This window comes from Oncorhynchus tshawytscha, linkage group LG12, assembly GCF_018296145.1.
Source record: "Oncorhynchus tshawytscha isolate Ot180627B linkage group LG12, Otsh_v2.0, whole genome shotgun sequence".
Lineage (NCBI taxonomy): Eukaryota > Metazoa > Chordata > Actinopteri > Salmoniformes > Salmonidae > Oncorhynchus > Oncorhynchus tshawytscha.
This window is the reverse complement of record NC_056440.1, coordinates 69,297,923-69,323,932: the sequence shown is the minus strand read 5'-3', so window position 1 is coordinate 69,323,932 and position 26,010 is coordinate 69,297,923. Positions and strand designations below refer to the sequence as shown.

General features: G+C 40.3%; 1 protein-coding gene across 4 annotated transcripts; it reads left to right on the top strand.

The window, feature by feature from the left end:
* The first annotated feature begins 1,143 nt into the window (after nt 1-1,143).
* Nucleotides 1,144-5,524, top strand: LOC112263817 (calcitonin-1). Of its 4 annotated transcripts, XM_024440432.2 has the most exons (5): nt 1,621-1,873; nt 1,973-2,066; nt 2,770-2,904; nt 4,518-4,715; nt 4,970-5,524. In XM_024440432.2, the coding sequence occupies exons 1-4, from the start codon at nt 1,825-1,827 to the stop codon at nt 4,687-4,689; spliced, it is 450 nt and encodes a 149-aa protein (XP_024296200.1). In that variant the 5' UTR covers nt 1,621-1,824; the 3' UTR covers nt 4,690-4,715; nt 4,970-5,524. The 4 variants fall into 4 exon arrangements, with proteins under 4 accessions (XP_024296201.1, XP_024296200.1, XP_024296197.1 ...); XM_024440433.1 differs by lacking the exons at nt 1,621-1,873; nt 4,518-4,715; nt 4,970-5,524 and adding exons at nt 1,144-1,251; nt 3,614-4,511; XM_024440429.2 differs by lacking the exons at nt 4,518-4,715; nt 4,970-5,524 and adding an exon at nt 3,614-4,511 and having other exon boundaries at nt 1,641-1,873.
* The last annotated feature ends 20,486 nt before the right edge of the window (nt 5,525-26,010 follow it).

Genomic DNA, 26,010 nt, shown 5'->3' with positions numbered 1-26,010 from the left:
AGACCAACAGCTCTGTAATTGGGTCTGAGAAATTGGGCCGACTATTGTCAGCCACACCATCGATTCCCTGAAAAGAGCAGTTCAATGAGGAGTCAGTAGTGTAATGTATGGAGAAGGGGATGGGAATTGATTATGGAATATGAAGTATTAACTATGTCATTGTTCCAAAAAATACCACAAGACTAATGTCCAAGCATTTCACAGAGCTAGTTTAAACTGCCAACATCTTTGAATTTATAATGTCTAAAATGTTACACATGTCATCCATTTTTGGATGTAGAAAAGCCCTAAGAATGCTGTATATTCTGATAATCGTGTAATTCTTGTAATCAAAATTAAGCAGCCTGACCAACTCAACAATTATGTTCCAATATCATCAATTAAAATATTATAACAGTTGTTATCAAAAAACCCAAACATGTATATTTTAAATGAATATAACAACACATGATCGTTGCCTGATAATTCTGTAGTACAGCGTTTCCCATCTCCAGTCCTCGAGTACCCCCAACAGTATATATTTTTGTTGTGGCCCAGGACAAGCACACCTGATTCTACTTGTCAACTAATCATCAAGCCCTTGACAAGTTGAATCAGGTGTTTTTGTCCGGGGCTACAACAAAAATGTGTGCTGTTTAGTAACTGGAGGACCGGAGTTGGGAAAACAAAGCACGGTTTAGTAGTGTTCCCAGTCTCATTCTTTGACATTGAAACAAACACAACAAATGTGTCTCAGGAGTTGAAGAGCTGCAATGTGTCTGTTTGTACAGTAGGTGGCTCTCCCAGCAAGTCCAACAAGGATGTCCTATTCTCTTGATTCCTCAAAAACATAAAGCAATGGAACATTGTTGGGACCTTTAAAATATTTAGAACTATTTTGGGATGATTTCAGCATCTGCCTGTCTGATTTGGCCCTCTCCTCAATGGAAATGATGATATCAAATGGTGCAAATGACTGGCAGATTTTTGTGAATGGAGCATTTTGTGACAGAACGATGACGTCATTTGTGTTCTATCGTCTTTACTGGTTTCTCGTAACCGCTGGACGGTACCTGATTGGCTAGTGGATGGGGCTGAATGCTCTGATTGGCTAAAATTAGATAATTAACAACTTCTTAGTCAATACAGAAACCCAAGTGGTAGATATATAAGACAGGACATTGTAGCAGGGTGCAACAGATTCACAAGTTGGTCTAAAGCTTGAAGTACCTCAACTCATTCCACCTTCGTCCACGAAAACAACCAATCACGGTAAGCAGAGAATTTCAACCACTTTTCTGTGTACATGATGCATTGGGTTAGCATGGATGGGATGTCATTTCTGTGGCTATTAGATATTCTGTTAAATCTGCAGAGTGTTCCAGTGATGATAGAGGGGACAGAATGAGATGGCATAAACTTTGCCTAGGCCGTTGACCCTCTGTGAGATGCTGCTGAGAAATGCAGTTCAGATGGCTTTTCAAGGGTAGATGAGGTGATTGTGAGTTTAAACTACAGCTGGGTTTAGACTACAGCTCATTCCACTAATGCATGGGCTCCTGTGGGAGCCACTGACTGGCTGGCTGGCTGGGGCTCCAACTCATAATCTAGATAGTATCACTAATGCCTTCCTCCTCAATGTCTGGTACTGCGTCTCCAAGCCCAGCTCTTCTCTTCAGTTAGAGGGGAGCACTGAGACTAGATGGCTCACTCTGATAGCAGGGAACTAGGGACTTTGGTAGGACTGTCTCATCGCAGAAGGGAAGAGAATGCTTTGGGACAGGGAGAGTGAGATGGGCAGCTTCTTCACTCCCAGTAGAACAGTGAGAAACTGAACTGAGATGGATGGATGGAGCTTACATGCGATACATCATGTGTAGGGACATACGAAAATGTTTGTTTTGATGAAATGCTTATTTCATTCTGCTTTGAGAGAAATGTGAATGTTTTTAAAGCCAAGTTTCTGTGGTTGTGGATGTAATATGTTTTACAGCAGGGACCATGGTTATGATGAAGCTCTCTGCCCTCCTCATTGCCTGTTTCCTGGTCATTTGTCAGATGTACAGCTCACATGCAGCTCCAGCCAGGTGAGGATCAAAGCACGTTATATACACTGTAATGTCCAGTCAGTCACTGAAATGTATGTATAGACTACAGAGATGTTCATTTGTAGCAATCCCAAAAGGAAACGCCATCTGTTATTTCATTGATCATTTTCTAAAGAGGTATCTTGGCTGCCACATAAATCTTATGTATGCTAATTTAGATTATTTTGTTTTCAGATAACATGATGTGATTACAGAAATCCATACATTACGTTACATTAAATGCCCTCTTTTCAGTAAAATGATCCAATTGCATTACGATATCGTAATCTAATCAATCCGGTGACTCATAAAGCCATTCTGTGTATAACCTCCTAACCACTTCTATCCATTTGGAAACAATCCAACTTAATGCCACAGCAATAGGCTAAGATGATTGCTATTGCATGTAGAATATTTCCAAATGGTTGTAGAATACATGGGTGTTCAATATTCTGGATAGAGAGACCCTGGTCACCGTTCTTACTACAATATTGATTTAGTCATAAAGCTCTAAGTTGGCTACCTGTCAGCTTTTTAAAAGGAACACTTTTAGCAGATTGTTTTGAGTTTGGCTCGTATCCCTTAAAGCAGGAGTCAATGGCTTTTAGCTGGAGCAAACTCACATAACCTACGTCATACTATTTTTAACCCAGTGCTGGTGCAGTTCATCAAGTGATCAACCTAATTGCCTATGTGTTTTCAGAACTGGTTTAGAGTCCATGACAGACCAAGTCACGCTAACTGACTATGAAGCCCGAAGGCTACTCAACGCCATCGTCAAGGAGTTTGTTCAAATGACTTCAGAGGAACTGGAGCAACAAGCCAATGGAGGAAATAGGTAGGTACAGTTCTCCTCATCTCCACAACTTGTTTTTATTAACATTCATTTTCATTTTCTTTACTTGGTGTATACTATATGGATGACGCATGTTCCTATTATTCAAGAAAACATATAACCCCAAATGTCTAATATGTGGCCAGTCCTTTGCTGCCTCCTATAGCAGTCAGAGCTATGGGTATTTATTAAAGACACAGAGGTATGGACATCACCCAACCATCAACAGGGAGATCTAGAGTTAAAGCATATATTCCCTGTGTTTATCTATGCATGGGTTTTTGGAACACTTCATTTTAATGTATTCATTATTTAAGCATTGTTTATGAGAAAGCCTGTTGCGGAATGCTAAATGATAAATAACCCGAAAGAATTGGAAGAAAGCATGGGAATTAGTGCAAGAGAAATGGGACGCATGACAGCAGTTGTGCTGTTTGTTATAATTTAACTACGATGCTATAAACAGGATTGCCGCATGAGCCTAAGTAACTGAGGTCATTATAGCTATAGACTATTTTCAATTGCCTGTGTTGGACTTGATAGCATGGCTTTAAACTGTTGTTTTTATATAAATGCAAGTAAAAACTGACTTTGAAATGCATGATGTTGGAATACAGTGTTATTACTGTAGCATGTGGATAACAGCAGGATGCATCTGCATGCCATGGTTACTATGAGCCTGTTTCTGCATGTTTGTCTCTCTCTCTAACAGCCTGGATAGGCCTATGTCCAAGCGTTGCTCCAACCTCAGCACCTGTGTGCTGGGCAAACTGTCCCAAGAGCTGCATAAATTGCAGACGTACCCCCGCACCAACACAGGAAGTGGCACGCCTGGCAAGAAACGCAGCTTGCCTGAGAGCAACCGCTATGCAAGCTATGGAGACTCATATGATGGAATTTGAGCGGTCCTCCCCTCCATCAGCCCTAGTTAACCTGACCCCTCTGTTCCAGCCTAGCCTGATGATTGCTGATGCATGTGAATCTTGCTTGACCGACTGCAGAGAAACCTTGATGTCCCGCAATGTCCCTGCTCTCTTTTTCTTTTGTTAAAATCCCCCATTTTGACAGAGAATAAAATATATAAGTACAAAGCAGAGTCCAATCCTTTAGATTTAGAAAGTGAATAATGATTTAGATTCACTTCCCTATCTGAAGGTGTATGATATCCCTTTACTATACAGATCATTCACAATATTTAAAAGTGTTAATCAAAACAAAAATCTTAATCAATGCTTCTTTCAACCATGACTAGGTTTCTTGTTTAATAAACATATTTTTTTATGCCAGAACATATTTTCCTTCTTAATTTTTCAAGTGAAACAAAGCCTTTTAACATCTTTAATAGTTCACAACAGTTTGAACAATATAAGCCACAGTTTATTTGCTATGTAAATGTAAATTCACAATACATTTGAGGTAAGTTGAATAACTAATTGTTTAGATCTCTGAATGTCTTTATTTTCAATTTCATGATATATATTATACATTTTCTCCAGCAAACAGTAATGTACTGTACCTTTGTACTTTTTATTGTAATTCATAGATTTGTATCTTTGTAATAAATCCTCAATTCAGTAGAGGTTTGTATGACCAGTCCTTTCTCTTCCTAAAAGCAGCGTTACAGCACAGAAGCGTGCGTGTAATACTGCCACATGTGTCACCCACCGCCTGGCTGACTTCCTGAACAGATCAGGAGGAATGGGCAACAGTAACTTCGTCCCCACCAACGTGGGCGCCAAGGCGTTCGGACGACGAAGGAGAGACAGCCCCATGACAGCACCTATGTGAATGTGTCAACAGGCCTCAGGGATTTGGTATAACAACATTCTACACTCCCCACTGCTGTGCCTCTGTCAACCTCTGTCTGTCTCTACTGTATCTCTAATGCTCTTTCCCCAGCCTCTGTCTTTCCACATCTATTCTACTTCAGTACTCTTCAGACAGTCTCTTTGTAACTTTGCCGGCCTTCAAATTTGGTCTATGTCTTATGGATGAATACAAGTTGGGAGTTAGAGTTCAGTAGAAAGGAGGATAAACAGTAATTTCCTTCCATTTTCTCTCCCTGCAGAGTATGAGCCCTTTAGTGAGACAACAGTACATCCTGTCCTGAACCAACTACAGACATCTGGGAATGACAACGCTTCACTGTTTTAAAAAGACAACCTTCAAACTACAGAACTGATTTCCTGCATACCTCTTGCATACTCTGTGTTACTGATATTCATTTTTGCTCTATAACCATGAGGAGATACAACAAACTAGAAAAGATTGCAACAAAAATTAAAGAACTAACTTCTGTTATGTCAATTTTCTCCAGATCATTACCCTGTACAAGCCAGTTGGTTCTGTCCCGTTTTGGCTTAGAGCACATGTACAGTTTGACCCTGACTCCCCACCCCTCCTCTCTCCTGTGTCAGCAGCACACTGCAGGGGGGCGGAGACTACATCAAGCTCCGCCCCCACAAGCTCCCTGACCATGGCTGTGTCTTGTGCCTTGATGTTGACCACTTCTTCACGTTTCATTAATTGTACAGTATGTTTAAAGAGTGAAAGGAAAAAGATAGAAGAATCTAAATATTGTAACAATTGTGAATCTAAGCAAGATTAAAATGTATTTTAGATACATATGGGTCGGTGTACTTGTTTTATTCTGCAATGATCTATCTAAGCCCTTATATCACAATATCTACTAAGCTAACATGGAATTGTTTTAAGATGGTCATAAAATGGATCATTTAGCCATTTGATTTAGAATTTTAGGAGTCTCTAGGTATAAAAAAATATATATATATATATATTTAAAAAAATAATTTGGTGAAACATAGAATTTGGTCTTTACTGCTATAGTCCATAGAAATACATTGAATGCCACATTTGTATATGACAAAACAGACAGTCAAAAAATAAATAATAAGGAATAAGGTTTTGAAGTGACTGTCCTATATCTGGCAATCTGGTCATGTTATTAGTGGCACATTTTGCCATTTTTACACCCTGGTATTGGGTTACCTTCAGACTAAAGCTTGTGTGTGTCTTAGAGCAGAACAACCGACACCTTCGTGTTAGTTTGTAGCTCTGACTGTTCGGTCTGGACAGTCAGTTTTGTGTGAAGACCTCTTCGAAATGAGGACGTCTGCGACAGAGTTCAGCTTGTGGATGTCGTAGAGCCTGCCATGTTTGTCTGTCGATGGTGGTGACTTATTTGTTTGTAGCACAGATCAATCGACTCTAAGGGATTTGAATCGTAAAGAGCAGACAGAGCTGACGGTACACTACCTTTAACATTTTCAACATGAGCAGTTTCTTATGGTACATGACACTTAACATTACCAACATGAGCAGTTTTGTATGGGACATGACACTTAACATTACCAACACGAGCAATTTATTATGGTACATGACACTTAACATTACCAACATGAGCAGTTTATTATGGTACATGACACTTAACATTACCAACACGAGCAGTTTAGTATGGTACATGACGCTTAACATTACCACCATGATCAGTTTATTGTGGTACATGGCATTTACATTACCAACACATGCAGTTTATTATGGTACATGACACTTAACATTACCAACATGAGCAGTTTATTATGGTACATGACACTTAACATTACCAACATGGGCAGTTTATTATGGTACATGACACTTAACATTACCAACATGAGCAGTTTATTATGGTACATGACACTTAACATTACCAACATGGGCAGTTTATTATGGTACATGACACTTAACATTACCAACATGGGCAGTTTATTATGGTACATGACACTTAACATTACCAACATGGGCAGTTTATTATGGTACATGACACTTAACATTACCAACATGGGCAGTTTATTATGGTACATGACACTTAACATTACCAACATGAGCAGTTTATTATGGTACATGACACTTAACATTACCAACATGGGCAGTTTATTATGGTACATGGCACTTAATTAACATTTCCTTTATTTCCAACGTATCATGCTGTATATGCTCAGCTCATCAACATAGCCTTGATCACAATGCAGCGTTCCACATTATATACCAAATATTCTTTAATTGAATTTGACCTAATGGTTACAGAACAAACATCATGCATGTATCCACATGTAAGAAAAGGTATATAGTGTTTATACACGGATCTTTCCAGGACAAAAGCAAAAGGCTATTCACATACCACAACCACATCCAGGACCATGTTGATACTGTTTATTAATAAATAAAGGTCAAATAAATAAAAAATCTTACTCCCTAAACACAACAAATGAGTACCAACAATACAGAGAACGTAGTCTATATCAAACGTTCTAGTTGTATTCTCCATTGAACTTATGAAGACATCCTTTTTTCATATTTCATACTGATGTCACCAATAACATGATAATTGGTTTCAGATCAATAATGACTTTAATAATGGCACATATAGGTACATATGTTTCAGTAACATAGGCCTATATGTGGGATCTTGCACTAGTCTGTGACTTAGGTATACCGATCTAGAGTATTTTCAGTGTATTTCTGTAGCCAGGTCCACGCCCAGCCCTGCCAATATGATTTAGACAGCATCTCTATTAGCTTTGCTGTCCCCAATTTAATCAAGCGCCCACATGGTCTCTCCAAGATACTACACCCTACACAGCTAAATCACATGTCACAGAGCCACACATCACCCACTGGGATAACTATTCTGTTATATTTACATTTATCCATGAATAAAGAATAAAGATATTTTCATAGCACTGTTATTTTATTGTTTCAGTTATTTTGAGGTTTAATGCATATTCTGTGTTGGGGTGAATACAAATTGCAGTGACTGACATTATTAATAATATTTCTGAAATATAAATGGGACTGAGCATAAAAGTAATGAAAAGTTTTTCTGGTATACATTAAACCAAATCAAGGGATGGAAAGAGGTTTACAATCCTTATCAATAGTAGAGCTTCCACATCAGAGTTGTGTATTGGCTTTGTGAGGTAGTGATTTGCACGTAAAATATATTCTGCCGTAAAGATGGCGACAGTTACTCTGACCTCTTGTCAACAGATTGCAGACACAACTCACAAGGCCCACATGTTATTGCCTTATTAGCTCCTTTGTGCATTGTTAAAGGCAATGTAGTCTCCTGGGTCTCTGTGAAGACACACTCTGAGTTGCAGAGCTTCACGCCTGCTTGTCTTCCCTAATTGACGTGCTTGTTCTCCCACTACTTTGACCTCTCTTTTCAGTTCCTCTTCTGGGAGAGGAGGCTCCGGTTTGTTTTCACAAGTATCAATTCATTTCAACCCCCTAAGGAGCTGTGCTTAATAAGACTGCTCGTTTTTTACACCACCGAATGAATTGTATTATAGTAATGATAACATGTTTATCAGCTTTTAATATATCCAGTGGGGAATATTGTAGCATGGCATTAGCGGTAGCAAAGCTGTTGATTTGTATGAACTACATGTATCTGTATCATGGATAATACTACAGTACATGGATGTTGCATATGGTATTTGGTATTTTATTAGGATCCCCATTAACTGTTGCAAAAGTAGCAGTTATTCTTCCTGGGGTCCACACAAAACATGGAACATGACATAATACAGGACATGAATAGACACAAACATCTCAAGGACAGAACTACATATGGATGTATACTGACGTGTGCATTGTGTTGCATTGGAGTCATGTGCAGAATGTATGTCATATACAGTACAACACACATTGCATACTATAGGTCTGTTTTTCCATCATCTGTATTACAAATAGCCCACATTCTGTGTTTCATAATTCTCCCTTGTTCCTCTGAGGTAACCATCCCATCCCTCTCATATGAGAGATTACTTTTCTCCAACAAAATATGGTTTTGCAAACCTAGGCTTTGGATTGAACGTGGGCGACTAAAGATAAAATACAACATGGTGCATGCTATATCATTCCATGGTGTCTACTGAGGAACAGCACAATCCAGAAACAATGTCAACAGGATCTCTTCTCACTTTTTCATCGCTACAGGATAGTGTAGAGGTGAATTATTTATTTCCCTCTGTTACGCAATCGGACACACTGTTACCTGGAGAATTTGACCTCACAAACATTACAACACAGTTGGAATATGACTACAGGTATGTTAACTGTGACAGCAGCTTCAAGATGCATACTGTCATTTTAGACAATCGGTAACGTCACTGAGGCATTGACTCACAGGAGAGTGAAATGGACACAGAAACAGTGCTGCAATTATTTTTTTTTTTAAATAAAATGTCCTTTATTATTTTCTTCTAAACCTACCACCTCTCCTGTCACGTCTACTCCCACTCCTCCCCTCCGGCGCTCGACGTCGCTGGTCTACTAACCACCAGCCCTGGGATCCATAGTTATGCTCACCTGGCAACCTTCATTACGCACACCTTCGCCTCATAATTAGACACACCTGGACTTCATCACTTCCCTGATTACACCCCCTTTATCTAGCACTCCTTTGTTATCACCCATCAGGCAGTATTGTTTCTGTGTTATGTTCAGACGCTACTCTTGTTCCTTTATGATGGCGCCGGAGGGTAGGGCTGCCTTCTTATCGACTCTCAACCAATCATGCTATTGTGTTTGTTTTTTCGCGTTGTTGGTAACTCGTTTTGTACATAATGTTGCTGCTACCGTCTCTTATGACTGAAAAGAGCTTCTGGGCATCAGAACTGAGATTATTCACCTCAAATTGGACAAGGAGTTGTTCTTCAGTGAGTCAGACACGAGGGACATATTGCAAACACCCGACCAGGCCCCGATCCCCGTGATTCGCTGGAGAAGGAAACTGAGATTTAGAGGCAAAAGATTTGGGTGCCTTGCAAGGATCAGGCAACGAGTGGCTAATTTGCCCCTGCCTTCCATTCTGCTAGCTAACGTTAAATCGCGGAAAAATAAATGGGACGAACTGAAAGCACGTATATCCCTCAAACGGGACATTAAAAACTGTAATATCTTATGTTTTACCGAGTTGTGGCTGAACAACGACATTAAGAACATATAGCTGGTGGGTTATACACTCTATTGGCAAGACAGAACAGGAGCCTCTGGTAAGACACGGGGCGGGGGGCTACGCATTTATGTAAACAACAGCTGGTGCACGATATCTAAGGAAGTCTCAAAGTTTTGCTCACCTGAGGTAGAGTATCTCATGATAAGCTATAGACCACACTAAATACCCAGAGAGTTTTCATCTGTACTTTTCGTAGCTGTCTACATACCACCACAGAGCAGCAGATAGCCTAGTGGTTAGAACATTGGACTAGTAACCAGAAGGTTGTGCTGACAAGGTCATAATCTGTCATTCTGCCCCTGAACAAGGCAGTTAACCCACTGTTCCTAGGCCATCATTGAAAATAAGAATTTATTCTTAACTTACTTGCCTGATGCCATAAGCAAACAGGAAAACGCTCACACAGAGGTGGTGCTCCTGGTGGCCAGTGACTTTTAACTCAGTTAAACCGAATTTCTATCAGCATGTGAAACATTTCTAGACCACCTTTACTCCACACACAGAGACAGGTACAAATCTGACCATAACTATGCCCTCCGACGAAACATCAAACAGGCAAATCATCAATACAGGACTAAGATCGAATCGTACTACAGCATCTCCAACGCTTGTCGGATGTGGAAGGGCTTGCAAACTATTACAGACTACGAAGGGAAGCACAACTGAGAGTTGCCCAGTGACACTAGCCTACTACACAAGCTAAATAACTTCTATGCTTGCTTCGAAGCAAGTAACACTGAAACATGCATGAGCGCATCAGCTGGTCCGGATGACTGTGTGATCACGCTGCTCTCCACAGCTGATGTGAGTAAGACTTTTAAACAGGTCAACATTCACAAGGCTGCTAGGCCAGACGGATTACCAGGACATGTACTCCGAGCATGCGCTGACCAACTGGCAAGTGTCTTCACTGACATTTTCAACCTCTCCCTGTCTGACTCTGTAATACCAACATGTTTCAAGCAGACTACCATAGTCCCTCATCTTAATTTTGGGAATGATCACAAAGTTTATCCAGAACTCAGATTGGAAGGCGTGGGCTTTACTTGAGAGATCTTGTTGTAATAAATATATAAAATCAATTTTTCATTCACAAAACCAACTTACACCGAGAGGAAAGTTTTTCTGGAACATGCTTATTCCTGACATTGTCTGGAAAAATGCATGGTTAAGGCCTTACAAATAGTGTATACAAAACAAAGTTAAGGAAGTGCACTTCAAAATTTTACATAAGATATATCCATGTAATTCTATGATATCCAAATTTGTGGCTATTGATGATATCTGCGTTTTCTGTGAAAAAGAAATGTGAGAATCTGTCTCACTTGTTCTTTGAATGTAAATTTGTGTCAGAATTTGTGTCAGAAGCAAAAAACTTATTTACCATTATGAACACTGTTTTTGACATGAAAGATATCACATGTTACTATTGCAATGATAACACGACCACTGAAATTATTGTTAATTTTTTTCTTCTTGTTGCCAAATACTTCATACACAAACAAAAAATCCAAAATTCTATACCAATATGGCAAATTTTTCTGATTGAATTTAATTTTCTTATTAAAACATTAACCCTAGTGAATAACAACAAGAATAACATCTTCCTGAATCATTATAATTCGATTTTTTCAGAGTGAATACAACTGCACTAAAATTGTTTCTTTTTTGTACTAATTTATTCATATTTTTTGTATGTTTGAGTATTTTCTTGTTAATACCTGTGTTTTGTTTTGTTAGACATGTTTGATGTAGCAATGTAAGTTGGTTTTTGTATTATAAAAAAAACATTTTTTGTTTTAAATACCATAGTCCCTGTGCCAAAGAACACTAAGGTAACCTGCCTAAATGATTACCGACCCTTAGAACTCATGTCTGTAGCTGTGAAATGCTTTGAAAAGCTGGTCAAGGCTCACATCAACACTATTATCCCAGAAACCCTAGACCCACTCCAATTTGCATACCGCCCAAACAGATCCACAGATGATGCAATCTCTATTGCACTCCACTCTGCCCTTTCCCCCCTGGACAAAAGGAACACCTACAGTATGTGAGAATGCTATTCATTGACTATAGCTCAGCGTTCAACACCATAGTACCCTCAAAGCTCATCACTAAGCTAAGGATCCTGGGACTAAACACCTCCCTCTGCAACTGGATCCTAAACATCCTGACGGTCCTCCCCCAGGTGGTAAGGGTAGGTAACAACACATCCGCCACGCTGATTCTCAACACAGGGGCCTCTCAGGGGTGCATGCTCAGTCCACTCCTACACTCCCTGTTCACCCATGACTGCACGGCCAGGCACAACTCCATCACCATCATAAAGTTTGCTGATGACACAACAGTGGTAGGCCTGATCACCGACAACGATGAGACAGCCTATGGGGAGGAGGTCAGAGACCTGACCGTGTGGTGCAAGGACAACAACCTCTCCCTCAATGTGATCAAGACAAAGGAGATGATTGTGGACTACAGGAAAAGGAGGAACGAGCACACCCCCATTCTCATCGACAGGGCTGTCGTGGAGCAGGTTGAGAGCATCAAGTTCCTTGGCGTCCACATCACCAACAAACTAAAATGGTCCAAGCACACCAAGACAGTTGTGAAAAGGGCACGACAAAACCTAGTCCCACCCTTCAGCTACCCTCAACACCTTCCCATCTATCCAGTTTGGATTTCTATTTGCCATCTATTTTTCAACTGTGCCGTGATGTTTCACAAAAGTTCTGAACCTATATACATTTTTGGAACACAGTATATCTTACATTAGTTATGTTGTTTCATTTTTAGTCCCTCCTTCTCAGCTCCCCTCAAATCTCTGAACACCCTCCAGTTTAGATTTTTATTCCCATAGTTTCTACAGATTGCAAAGTAAACATTTTTGCTAAGAGTATTATTAAATTATTGATCGATTGACTATGACTTTTCAAATTACCCAGCAGTGCTATTTGCAGAGTTAGCTCCAGGTAAATGTTGCAATTCTTCAGCCATTCCTGAACCTTGACCAAAAACAAGCTTCATATGAAGCTACATATGGACAGTAACAAAACAAATGATCTAATGATTATGTCTCTTCGCAGCAAAATCTGCAGAGCTGGGATGGTTGTATCACCCGTATATATATAACATTCTGATCATTTTAATTGAAAAACTCTACATTTTGAATCTGTCATTTTGTGTATAAGTTCATAAACCATGTGCCATGGAATCATGTGCCAACTTTTTAGAGTTATTGTTAAATACTTTTTGAGAACATGTATGTCGAGGCCTGGTGCCTTTTACATCCACAAAGACATATGACATGTCAGCTAGCTGGATGTATAGTACTGTGATTGGTTGTCTTTGAGGCTAGGGAGATGAGTGTGGACATGCATTGAGACAAGCAGAAAGGGGCCTCTACTGTCTGATATAGTGTACACACCTTACACTTAAGCAGAGACATTTCCATTATTCCATTATTGTGAGCACAATGCTAAAGTCTACTATTATCAGTCATTACACAGACAAGAAAATAATATTATTTTCACCCAAATGTGAGGCTATGGGATCTGGAGCCATGGTGCTTTCTGGAGTCACGATTGAAATCGACTCAGTAGTGAGTAAGTCAGCGCGCTAATCAGAGCACCAAATCAGACACCAAATCAGAGCAACAAATCAGAACACCAGAAATGGAGGAACATTACCTTCTGAGTATTCTGGAAACTCCCAGTGTTATGACTTGATGGGAATTATAGATGGTTATGATTTTATGGAAGTCTGTAGGTTATTCAAGGTAACAGTGTCTAAAGTACAAACTACAAAATCAATATCCTGAAGACACAATGGATATACACTAGCCATGCCTCCTGTTAATGTTACAGTGTGAAAAAAATGGATACAACCTCATAATTACTGAGTGAGATGCACAGTACCGTTTCGTAAAAGAGCCTTGTAAAATGGATATACAGTATGTACTAATTGGCACATTTACTGTAAACAGCAATGCTGTAATTTCTCTACCGCAGGATGTCATTAGCTAAATGGACTACAATAAGTCTTCACCTCCATGCCTCACTGTTGGAGAATAGAAAGATCTCAACTTGATCGATCAGTAAAGAAGGCAGAAGTAAGTTGCGAGCACTTAAGAGAATCAAGCTGAGGAGTCACTGAGTGGAAGGTGCCAATGAATTTGAATATAACAAATATGATAATTCTGGCTGGCTGGACACTGTTACTGCAGTTTATTAATGAGGCAAAACATAGACCTATACCATTACTCCATATACAAATGTATACATACAAACATCAATTTACAGACACACAAACAATGACTACATCTAATCTGCCCAGACCCGCATGCTCACACCTCCATCCCAAGTGTCTGCATTATTGTTTGCCACTTGGCCTTAAATTGTTCTAATTTATTTTTCTTGGTCGCCCATGCTATTTTTGAAGGCATTCAGTTGTTCAACTGACTATGTATCCCCCTATCCCTTTCCCTTTCAAAATTGAAATAATAAATCATTAGATTTTTCCATTGTGTCAATGATGGCGGGTTGTTTGACTTCCAAGTTTTTAATATACGTTTTTTCAAGATGAGTGATGAGAAGAGAATCGTCCAGCCGCCCATTGGGTATCTCACTACCCCACCATATGCCATGTCTTGAACAGTGAAGGCTTCTCAGAGAAGGGGAGGACCAACCTCCTCAGTTCATTTCATTTCATTTAAAAAAATGTAAAACATTTCAAAAGTAATCCTTTTTTTTAGATAAAACTATACTAAATATAATCACGTCTCCAAATAACTGATTAAAACACACTATTTTGCAAAGAAGGTCTACAGTTGGCTCATAAGCACTCTGTTGAGTAGCACCATGGTGTAGCCGAAGCTAGCTTCTGTCCTCCTCTGGGTACATTGACTTCAATACAAAACTTAGGAAGCTCATGGTCCTTCCATAGACTTACACAGTAATTATGACAACTTCTGGAGAACCTCCTCCAGCCTGTCAAAGTTGTTCAACTAATCAAGGGATCAGAGAATTAATCTAGTACTGAAAGCATAAGATACAGCTAGCTAGAACTGCAGTGTATGAAATATGGTGAGTAGTTGACTCAAAGAGAGAGAAAGACAATTAGTTGAACAGTTTGTACAAATTATGTTTTTCCAAAATGAAGGAGAAGAAAGAGAGAAAAAGAGAGAGATTTCTTCATTTTTTTTCACTTTCAGTTTCACTTACTTAGCTTGCAAATGCAGGTAGCTAGTTTACTATACTGAAACACACTGCTCAAACAGAGGGATGCTATGTTAGCTAGCTGGCTATGACTTTCCAACACAACACGGGAACTCTTCCAAGTCAAGGTAAGCTTTTGATATTACTAATTTATTGGCACCGGGGCCTGCCGGTGTAACTGTACTGACTGTACACTCACATTACTGCATGATTGTAGCGAGTTTACTAACATGTTATTTCTATTTGCTATGCTGACTATGACGTTACTTTAGCTAATAGGGTGACAACGATGTAGGCTGTGTGCAGCAGTTTAATTTGGAAAGGATTTTTCCCCTGGTCACTTAAAGCTGATGTGTGGTGCATTGAAGTCCACAAACAAATGGAGGAGATGAGAGGAGGAGAGGGTATAGATGCGAAAAGGAATACAATGTGGCTGCTATGAAAGTGAACTGTTTTTACGCATGATCAGGGTGTATTCATTCCACCGATTCTGTTGAAAAACTTTTCTTAAACAGAAGCAAACGGAACAAAACGGGGATAAACCTAACTGCATTTGTCAAATAGAAACTCTCATTTGCAACTGTTGGACTAATGAATACACCCTATATCAACTAGATGCAGGCAAGCGTGTACAAGGCAGTATTGTCATAGTCTGTCCATGTGTGGCAGGTAGCCTGGTGGTTAGAGCATTGGACTAGTAACTGTGAAGGTTGCAAGATCAAATCCCTGAGCTGACAAGGTAAAAATCTGTCATTCCCATGTCCTCGGATGGGGCCACAGTGTCTCCTCACCCCTCCTGTCTCAGCCTCCAGTATTTATGCTGCAGTAGTTTATGTGTCGGGGGCCTAGGGTCAGTTTGTTATATCTGGAGTACTTCTCCTGTCCTATTCGGTGTCCTGTGTGAATTTAAGTGTGCTCTCTCTAATGCTCTCTTTCTCTCTTTCTTTCTCTCTCTCGGAGGACCTGAGCCCTAGGACCATGCTTCAGGACTACCTGACATGATGACTCCTTGCTGTCCCCAGTCCACCTGGCCATGCTGCTGCTCCAGTTTCAACTGTTCTGCCTTATTATTATTGGATCATGCTGGTCATTTATGAACATTTGAACATCTTGGCCATGTTCTGTTATAATCTCCACCTGGCACAGCCAGATGAGGACTGGCCACCCCACATAGCCTGGTTCCTCTCTAGGTTTCTTCCTAGGTTTTGGCCTTTCTAGGGAGTTTTTCCTAGCCACCGTGCTTCTACACCTGCATTGCTTGCTGTTTGGGGTTTTAGGCTGGGTTTCTGTACAGCACTTTGAGATATCAGCTGATGTACGAATGGCTATATAAATCAATTTGATTTGATTCTGCCCCTGCTGTTCCTAGGCTGTTATTGAAAATAAGAATTTGTTCTTTACTGACTTGCCTAGTTAAATAAAGGTAAATGTGTGTCTTGACCTGTGTGCATCTACGTTGTAATCTTCATTCATTCATTGTCGCAATGTCATGATGGTTATAGGGACAATTCTAGTATCATGTAGTAGCCTAAACCTATCGCTGTTACATTGAACTGGGTGAATGAAATTTGAATGAGAGTCATTCAATATGCTGTAATAGAAATAAGGCCAAGCTCATGAAAAACAATTGTCCTGCCACTGGTCTTGAAGTATGCAGACAGACGGATTAAAAGTATGTTTACATTGTAATACTTCTGACAGCAAACTTTCAGACTATTCTCTTTTATCTATTCCTCGAAAGAAAATACCATTGCCTTTAATTGGCACTGTAACAGGAAACACACTTTAGCTTCTGTAATGTCTATGCTGGTCCCTATGTAACAGTGATCTGTATAACAACATGGATATACTCTATGTCTGTAGTTATAGAGCATACAGCATGGGGTGTTGTAAGATGCCTGTGGCTTTAATAATGTTGACTCAAACATAATGACACCAATGATGAGGAGATGAATGTCTGCGTACTATGGTAAAATATGATTACGTTTGGTTGTGCAGATCTCAGCTATACTGTGTCTTTTAGTCGACACTGAGGTGAAGACAAATTTGTGATAATTGTGTAATCATGTCATCCTGGGCTTGTTGTATAGCCTGACCGCCATACCACATCTCTCACTGCAATCAAGCTGTGTCATCCAACGGTTTCTAGCATACTCTCAGTGATCCCATGGTGCTGTCTAAAAGGAGTCATATTAAACAAGTCCTACTTTATTTGTTACAGTATTGATTTGTTTTCTATTTTACGTGGAATAATTGAAACCACAGTTAGCTACTCTAATAATATTCATAACGATATACAAACTCTCTAAACCCAAGTGGTCTTCTTAATGAGTAGGAGTCTGAAGCTGATCAACATAACTGTGTAGTATTGGCTCCTTCAGCTCTGCTTCTACATGTATACTGGCTGTTGATAATTGTTTTGATTGAAGCAGAACATGGTACACATCTCCTAACGAGATCAGAAGAGGAATATATAAAAGTTAATATAAGTAAGCTCCTCTTTCCTGAATGGTACCGAGGGGCAGCTTGGGAGCGAAACAAATATATTAATTTTTCATGTTGGTATCTGTAACTCGTGTTAATAGAAAATGAAATGGAAACGTTGGCCCAAAACCAGATGACACATTGCTGCCTGGCTACACAAACAGGAACTACATCAATTACAATGGATGGTACAAATGTATTTTTTTTATTTTTTATTTCACCTTTATTTAACCAGGTAGGCAAGTTGAGAACAAGTTCTCATTTACAACTGAGACCTGGCCAAGATAAAGCAAAGCAGTTCGACACATACAACAACACAGAGTTACACATGGAGTAAAACAAACATACAGTCAATAATACAGTAGAAAAATAAGTCTATATACGATGTGAGCAAATGTGAGCGAATGAGGTGAGATAAGGGAAGTAAAGGGGAAAAAAGGCCATGGTGGCGAAGTAAATGCAATATAGTAAGTAAAACACTGGAATGGTAGATTTGCATCCAATTTATTGAGTAGCGTATTGGAGGCTATTTTGTAAATGTAATCGCCGAAGTCGAGGATTGGTAGGATGGTCAGTTTTACGAGGGTATGTTTGGCAGCATGAGTGAAGGATGCTTTGTTGCGAAATAGGAAGCCAATTCTAGATTTAACTTTGGATTGGAGATGTTTGATGTGAGTCTGGAAGGAGAGTTTATAGTCTAACCCGACACCTAGGTATTTGTAGTTGTCCACATATTCTAAGTCAGAACCGTCCAGAGTAGTGATGCTGGACGGGCGGGCAGGTGCAGGCAGCGATCGGTTGAAGAGCATGCATTTAGTTTTACTTGTAATTAAGAGCAGTTGGAGACCACGGAAGGAGAGTTGTATGGCATTGAAGCTCGTCTGGAGGGTTGTTAACATAGTCTCCAATAGAAGGGCCAGTAGTATACAGAATGGTGTCGTCTGCATAGAGGTGGATCAGAGACTCACCAGCAGCAAGAGCAAGTGTATCAGTTGAACATCCAGAAATAAAGTATTGATCTGTTTTCAAATATTTTGTTACTTTTGAGTGTGTAGTCTAAGATGTTAGAGTGAATTATCATGAAAGCTGTAGACACGAAAAGACAGATTTTCACCTATTTACAGCATCTAAAAACTGTCATACCTGTTTGTCAGTGTCTTCATGGAGAATATATGTAGGCCTACTTGGACAAACGAGATGAATAATGACGTATATTCTTCCTTGTAAAGCCAAAGTATGGGCGCTATGAAAGTGACATGAATAGGAATGTTACGAATTGTTTTCAACGTGTCCCTGTTTCACAGACACATAAAATCATTAATTCTTCACCCTTCAATGCTAATAGGGTGACAGCTTACAGTGTAGAATTGCAACGGTTCAGTGGATAAAATGGGATTGTGTTTTTGATACCATCTTCAACTGAACACCGCTGAGCCCACACAGAGTGGACATCAACACAAGCCCATGCAACTAAACTGAATGTAATCCCAGTTAAACTAAAGTCTCATTAGACCTGAACTCTACATGGAGGACCTCGCCAAATCACTACCTGTTCAATAAAATCACACACATGTCCATTCCAAACTATACTTGGTTTGTTCAGATTGACTTAAGAAACGTTTTTGATTTATTGAAAATGGATTCATGTTGCGATTGTGGCATTGCATCATTGAAATATTGTTCTTAATGTGAAGTTCACACACAATCTTCTGGTTATTAATATATGCCTATGTCGTGGAATAAATTGTTCGATTAAACCAGAGGATCTAAAATAGTGTATAAGAGATCATACAAAATATTCGTGGCTCTTCTCACAATATTTGTGGCTCTTATGTGGATGATAAAATATAAAAAATATGATAATTAAAAATATTTGTTGGTCTGATGTGATTTAAAAGAAACATCCAGATGCTGCACTTGATTAATTTATGCACCTGTTAAGAAACTAACTGTTCAGAACTGTTAAGGCTCCATGGATTGATGAGGAATTGAAAAACTGTAAGGCTGAAAGAGATGGGGCAAAAGGAGTGGCTAATAAGTCTGGCTGCACATCTGACTGGTGGACTTACTGCAAATTTGAGAAATTCTGTAACTATACTAAAAAAGAAGAAACTGTATTATAAAGCCAAGATCAATTATATAAAGAATTATGAAATAAAACATTCAATGAAATTATGGGCTGAAATACTAATTCAACTCCATCTTTCATCGAATCAGATGGCTTATTCTTCACAAAACCATTTTATGTTGGCAATTATTTTAATGATTTCTTCATTGGCAAAGTGTGCAAACTTAGGCAGCAAATGCCAACAATGAACAGTGAGCTATTGTAGTCATGTTTAAAAACAATTGTTAAAGTTAGTGTGGGAGAGGTGTAACATTTATTTTTATCGATCAATAATGACAAACCTCCTGGCATTGACAACTTAGATCAAAAGTCACTAAGGATGGTAGCTGACTCTATAGCCACTCCTATCTGTCATATCTTTAATCTGAGCCTAGAGGAAAGTCTTTGTCCTCAGGCCTGGAGGGAAGCCTAAGTCATTCCACTACCCAAGAGTGGTAAAGCGGCCTTTACTGCAGACCTGTCAGCTTGCTGCCAGCTCTTAGTATACTGTTGGAAAAAATTATGTTAGACCAAATACAATGCTACTTCTCTGTAAACCAATTAACAACATACTTCCAGCATGCTTATAGAGAAGGGCACTCAACATGTACTACAGTGACACAGATGATGGATTTTTGGTTGAAAGAAATTGATAATAAGAATATTACAGGAGCTGTACTGTTACAGGAGCTGTACTGCCTTTGATATTATTGACCATAACCTGTTGTTGAGAAAACGTACAGTATGTGATATGGCTTTTCAACCTCTGCCATACTGTGGATTCAGAACTATCTATCTAATAGAACATAGGGTTTTCTTTATTGGAAGCTTCTCTAATGTCAAACATGTAAAGTGTGGTGTACCGCGGGGCAGCGCAAGTGAACAGCAAACCTGGTTTAAAAAAAACAAATAAAGCAACACCTCACGACACAGCACTCTCCCATGTGGCCTACTTGTTGTGTGTATGTACTGTGTACCTGATAGATGCACACACACACACACACACACACACACTACACTACATGCAAATTGTAAAGTAAAGTCTTTTGTCTGTAATGTCTTCTTCGATATATGCCGGACCCCAGTAAAACTAGTTGTCAACATTGACATTGGCTGATGGGGATCCTAATAAATCAAATCAAAAACCACAACCAAAAAGGGCATCCCCAATATGACTTATACTGTACACAATCAATTGACAGGACCTTTTTACCAAGACACCTCTATGGTATGTATTTATCATTTATTGTGGTGATTGTAAGAGGTTTTATTTATAATATAGCTATACTTTGAACAGAGTCTGTAGACCTACAGTCATGACATGTCTCAGTGAGTTCCTCACTCCCTTTGCTTTACCAATTGGCTGATCTGAGAATGCGCTCTGAACTCCTGAACCATTAAATTGCAATGACTCATAGTTTGTCCATCATCCTTCAACAATTCATATTCTGATTACCAATAAGCCATGAAATGGAGGAGAATAGACTGTCCATGTACCTTGATCAAATGCACTCTGAGTAGGAGGAACTAGTGTTGCATGAGGAACATGACCTTAACAAGACTTTATTCCTCAAATGGCTTTTAAAAAAAACTTTGCTAGTTGGATTGGATAATCTCATTCTGAATTCAAGCATTAATGGTCCATATCAACCATAAAACATGTATTTTACAAACCAATGAAATAATGCTTCAATTCATTACTAACTGGGGTCGTCCCCATAGCCTCAGGCATTCATGTGTAATAATTGGAATGGAATGCTCTAAAATGCTCAACACATTTGCGTTAGCTTTACTTCGTGGTAATACTTGTTATTGAAATGCCACAGGGTGCTAGGAGCAAATTACTAGTAAAATGATCTTAAAAAATCCCATCAGAATCATTTACATCCATTGCATACTTACAGTCAATTTATGCAGGTTCTGGTTTTGTAGGGGTTAAGAACTGATCATGTTAGAACAAGACATTTGGAGTTACACAATCAGTCTTTATTCTGATTCATGTTCTATAGCATTTAACACACAAAACCTTCAGGATCTGAATATAGATATAAAGTTGAAGTCGGAATTTTACATACACCTTGGCCAAATATATTTAAACTCACAATAAGTTGGGTGAATTTTGGCCCATTCCTCCTGACAGAGTTTGTAGGCCTCCTTGCTCGCACACGCTTTTTCAGTTCTGCCCAAACATTTTCTATAGGATTCAGGGCTTTGTGATGGCCACTCCAATACCTCGACTTTGTTGTCCTTAAGCCGTTTTGCCACAAATGCTTGTGGTCATTGTCCATTTGGAAGACCCATTTGCGACCAAGTTTTAACTTCCTGACTGATGTCTTGAGATGTTGATTGAATATGTCCACATAATTTCCCCCCCTCATGATGCCATCTATTTTGAGAAGTGCACCAGGACCTCCTGCAACAAAGCACCCCCACAACATGATGCTGCCATCCCTGTGCTTCACGGTTGGGATGGTGTTTTTCGGCTTGCAAACCTCCCCCTTTTTCCTCCAAACATAACGATGGTCATTATGGCCAAACAGTTCTATTTTTGTTTCATCAGACCAGAGGATATTTCTCCAAAAAGTACGATCTTTGTCCTCTTTATGGTGGTTTTGGAGCAGTGGCTTCTTCCTTCCTGAGTGGCCTTTCAGGTTATGTCGATATAGAACGAGTTTTACTGTGGATATAGATACTTTTGTACCTGTTTCCTCCAGCATCTTCACAAGGTCCTTTGCTTTTGTTCTGGCATTGATTTGCATTTTTTGCTAGTTCATCTCTAGGAGAGCGGTATGACGGCTGCGTGGTCTCATGGTGTTTAACCTTGCGTACTATTGTTTGTACAGATGATCGTGGTACCTTCAGGCGTTTGGAAATTGCTCCCAAGGATGAACCAGACTTGTGGAGGTCTACATTTTTTTCTGAAGTCTTGGCTGATTTCTTTTGATCTTCACATGATGTCAAGCAAAGAGGCACTGAGTTTGAAGGTAGGCCTTGAAATACATCCACAGGTACACCTCCAATTGACTCAAATTATGTCAATTAGCCTATCAGAAGCTTCTAAAACCGTGACATAATTTTCTGGACTTTTCCAAGCTGTTTAAAGCCACAGTCAACTTAGTGTATGTAAACTTCTGACCTTGTGATACAGTGAATTATAAGTGAAATAATCTGCCTGTAAACGATTGATGGAAAAATGACTTGTGTCATGCAGAAAGTAGATGTCCTAACCGACTTGCCAAAACTATACATTTGTGGAGTGGTTGAAAAACAAGTTTTAAATACTCCAACCTAAGTGTATGTAAACTTCCGACTTCAACTGTACATGTACCAAAGTATGACAGGCTATGTCACCCCATGGGAAAGAAAAACACACAAACCGTTAGGTTCTGAATGTAGATATACATGTACCAAAGTATGACAGGCTATGTCACCCCATGGGAAAGAAAAACACACAAACCGTTAGGTTCTGAATGTAGATATACATGTACCAAAGTATGACAGGCTATGTCACCCCATGGGAAAGAAAAACACACAAACCAAATGTAGATATACATGTACCAAAGTATGACAGGCTATGTCACCCCATGGGAAAGAAAAACACACAAACCGTTAGGTTCTGAATAGATATACATGTACCAAAGTATGACAGGCTATGTCACCCCATGGGAAAGAAAAACACACAAACCGTTAGGTTCTGAATGTAGATATACATGTACCAAAGTATGACAGGCTATGTCACCCCATGGGAAAGAAAAACACACAAAAAACAAATGTTTCCTGAGCAGGTGAGGAAGAGCAAGCTGGACATGATTAATCTATTATACGTGTGACACATGAAACAGCCAGGAAATATTTAGAAGAGGAGAAGCCGAAGAGAATACCCCCATATACATATAATATCATGTCTCCACTTACTCCACTCACTTACAAATAGTTTCCGTTCATCCAGGCTCTCTGTTTGGAATAAAAAATATACAAAAGAGCATTTGCAAGTAAATAGCAAGTGTGGTTTCTTTATTGATTTATCATTTTTAACAACACTGATGTTGATCACTTACTAGAACTAGTGATAAAAAGACAGATGTTATTTTCCTCCAAGTTATATGGAAATGTCAGTGGACTGGGAGCAATGTTCTGTCAACCCCACCCAAATGCCCAACATATCACATCATGGCCTTTCAATGACCAGATAATACAATTACAAAGCATGTGAATGTTACAGACATATTGTTACGGTTTTCTTCTATCTCCTCCTCTGAAGAAGAGGTGTAGCAAGGATCGGACCAAAATGCAGTGTGGTAATTTTGATACATGTTTAATAACAAATAAACACGAACAATACAAAACAAGAAACGTAACGCGAAAAACTGAAACAGCCTATACTGGTGCAAACTAACACAGAGACAGGAACAATCACCCACGAAACACTCAAAGAATATAGCTGCCTAAATATGGTTCCCAATCAGAGACAATGATAAACACCTGCCTCTGATTGAGAACCACTCCAGACAGCCATAGACTATTCTAGATAACCCTACTATATCACAATCTCAATACCTACACAAAAAAACAAGACAAAACACACCACATAATAAACCCATGTCACACCCTGGCCTGACCAAAATAATAAAGAAAACACAAAATACTAAGACCAGGGCGTGACAGAACCCCCCCAAGGTGCGGATTGCCGGCCGCACACCTAAACCCATAGGGGAGGGTCCGGGTGGGCGTCTGTCCACGGTGGCGGCTCCGGCTTGGGACGTGGACCCCACTCCAACAAAGTCTTAGTCCCCTTGTATCGCGTCCTTTGATTGGCGACCCTCGCCGCCGACCTTGGCCTAGTAACCCTCACCAAGAACCCCACTGGACTGAGGGGCAGCTCGGGACTGAGGGGTAGCTCGGGACTGAGGGGTAGCTCGGGACTGAGAGGAAGCTCGGGACTGAGAGGAAGCTCGGGACTGAGAGGAAGCTCAGTACTGAGAGGAAGCTGTAGGCCTGATGCGTGGTGCTGGCACTGGTGGTACTGGGCCGAGGACACGCACAGGAAGCCTGGTGCGGGGAGCTGCCACCGGAGGGCTGGTGCGTGGAGGTGGTACTGGATAGACCGGACCGTGCAGGCGCACTAGAGCTCTTGAGCACCAGGCTCAACCTTACCTGGCTCGATGCCCACTCTAGCCTGGCCGATACGAGGAGCTGGTATGTACCGCACCGGGCTATGCACCCGCACTGGAGACACCGTGCGCACCACAGCATAACACGGTGCCTGCCCGGTCTCTCTAGCCCCCCGGTAAGCACAGGAAGTTTGCGCAGGTCTCCTACCTGGCGTAGCCATACTCCCTGTGAGCCCCCCCCCCCAATACATTTTTGGGGCTGACTCTCGGGCTTCCATCCGTGTCGCCGTGCTGCCTCCTCATACCAGCGCCTCTCTGCCTTCGCCACCTCCAGCTCTTCTTTGGGGCAGCGATATTCTCCAGGCTGTGCCCAGGGTCCTTTTCCATCCAATATCTCCTCCCATGTTCAGAAATCCGGATTTCGCTGCTCCTGCTGCCGCTGCCTGTCACCACGCCGCTTGGTCCTGTTGTGGTGGGTGATTCTGTTATGGTTTTCTTCTATCTCCTCCTCTGAAGAAGAGGTGTAGCAAGGATCGGACCAAAAAAAATGCAGCGTGGTAATTTTGATACATGTTTAATAACGAATAAACACGAACAATACAAAACAAGAAACGTAACGCGATAAAAAAACATACATTCAATACCATTCATTCTTTACAACTCATAATTTTCATTCATACTCCAATAATGGTATTTTAACTTAACTAAACAAAAACCCCAAACAAAACCTCAGGGGAGCATCTTCCCTCCCCGTCATCCTACAAACTACCTTTCCCTATCTCCCTGTCCCTAATCTATCCCCTTACAAATCTAAATGACACCCAGCATGCTGCCCTCACTTCCTCTCCTCCCTCTTCATCCTCCCCCTCAAATCTCCTTCCACCCCCCAATCTCTCCCTGTCTTCACCATGTTCTGCCTGGCTTCCCACAGCCCCCGTTTAAAGAGACTCATGAGAAGCCAGAGCAGAAACCTGTCCCTATCCGTCCCTCTCGCTCTCCCTACACCTCTCTCTAACCCGGCCCACATCAATACAAAATCCCCTCTTACCAAACCTAACAACACCCGTGCCCTGGCCCATACTACTCCGGCAAAGGCACAGTCCCAAAAGACATGACGCACAGTCTCCTCCCTGCCACAAGAGGATCTTGGACAGGTGGGGTATTGTGCCAAAC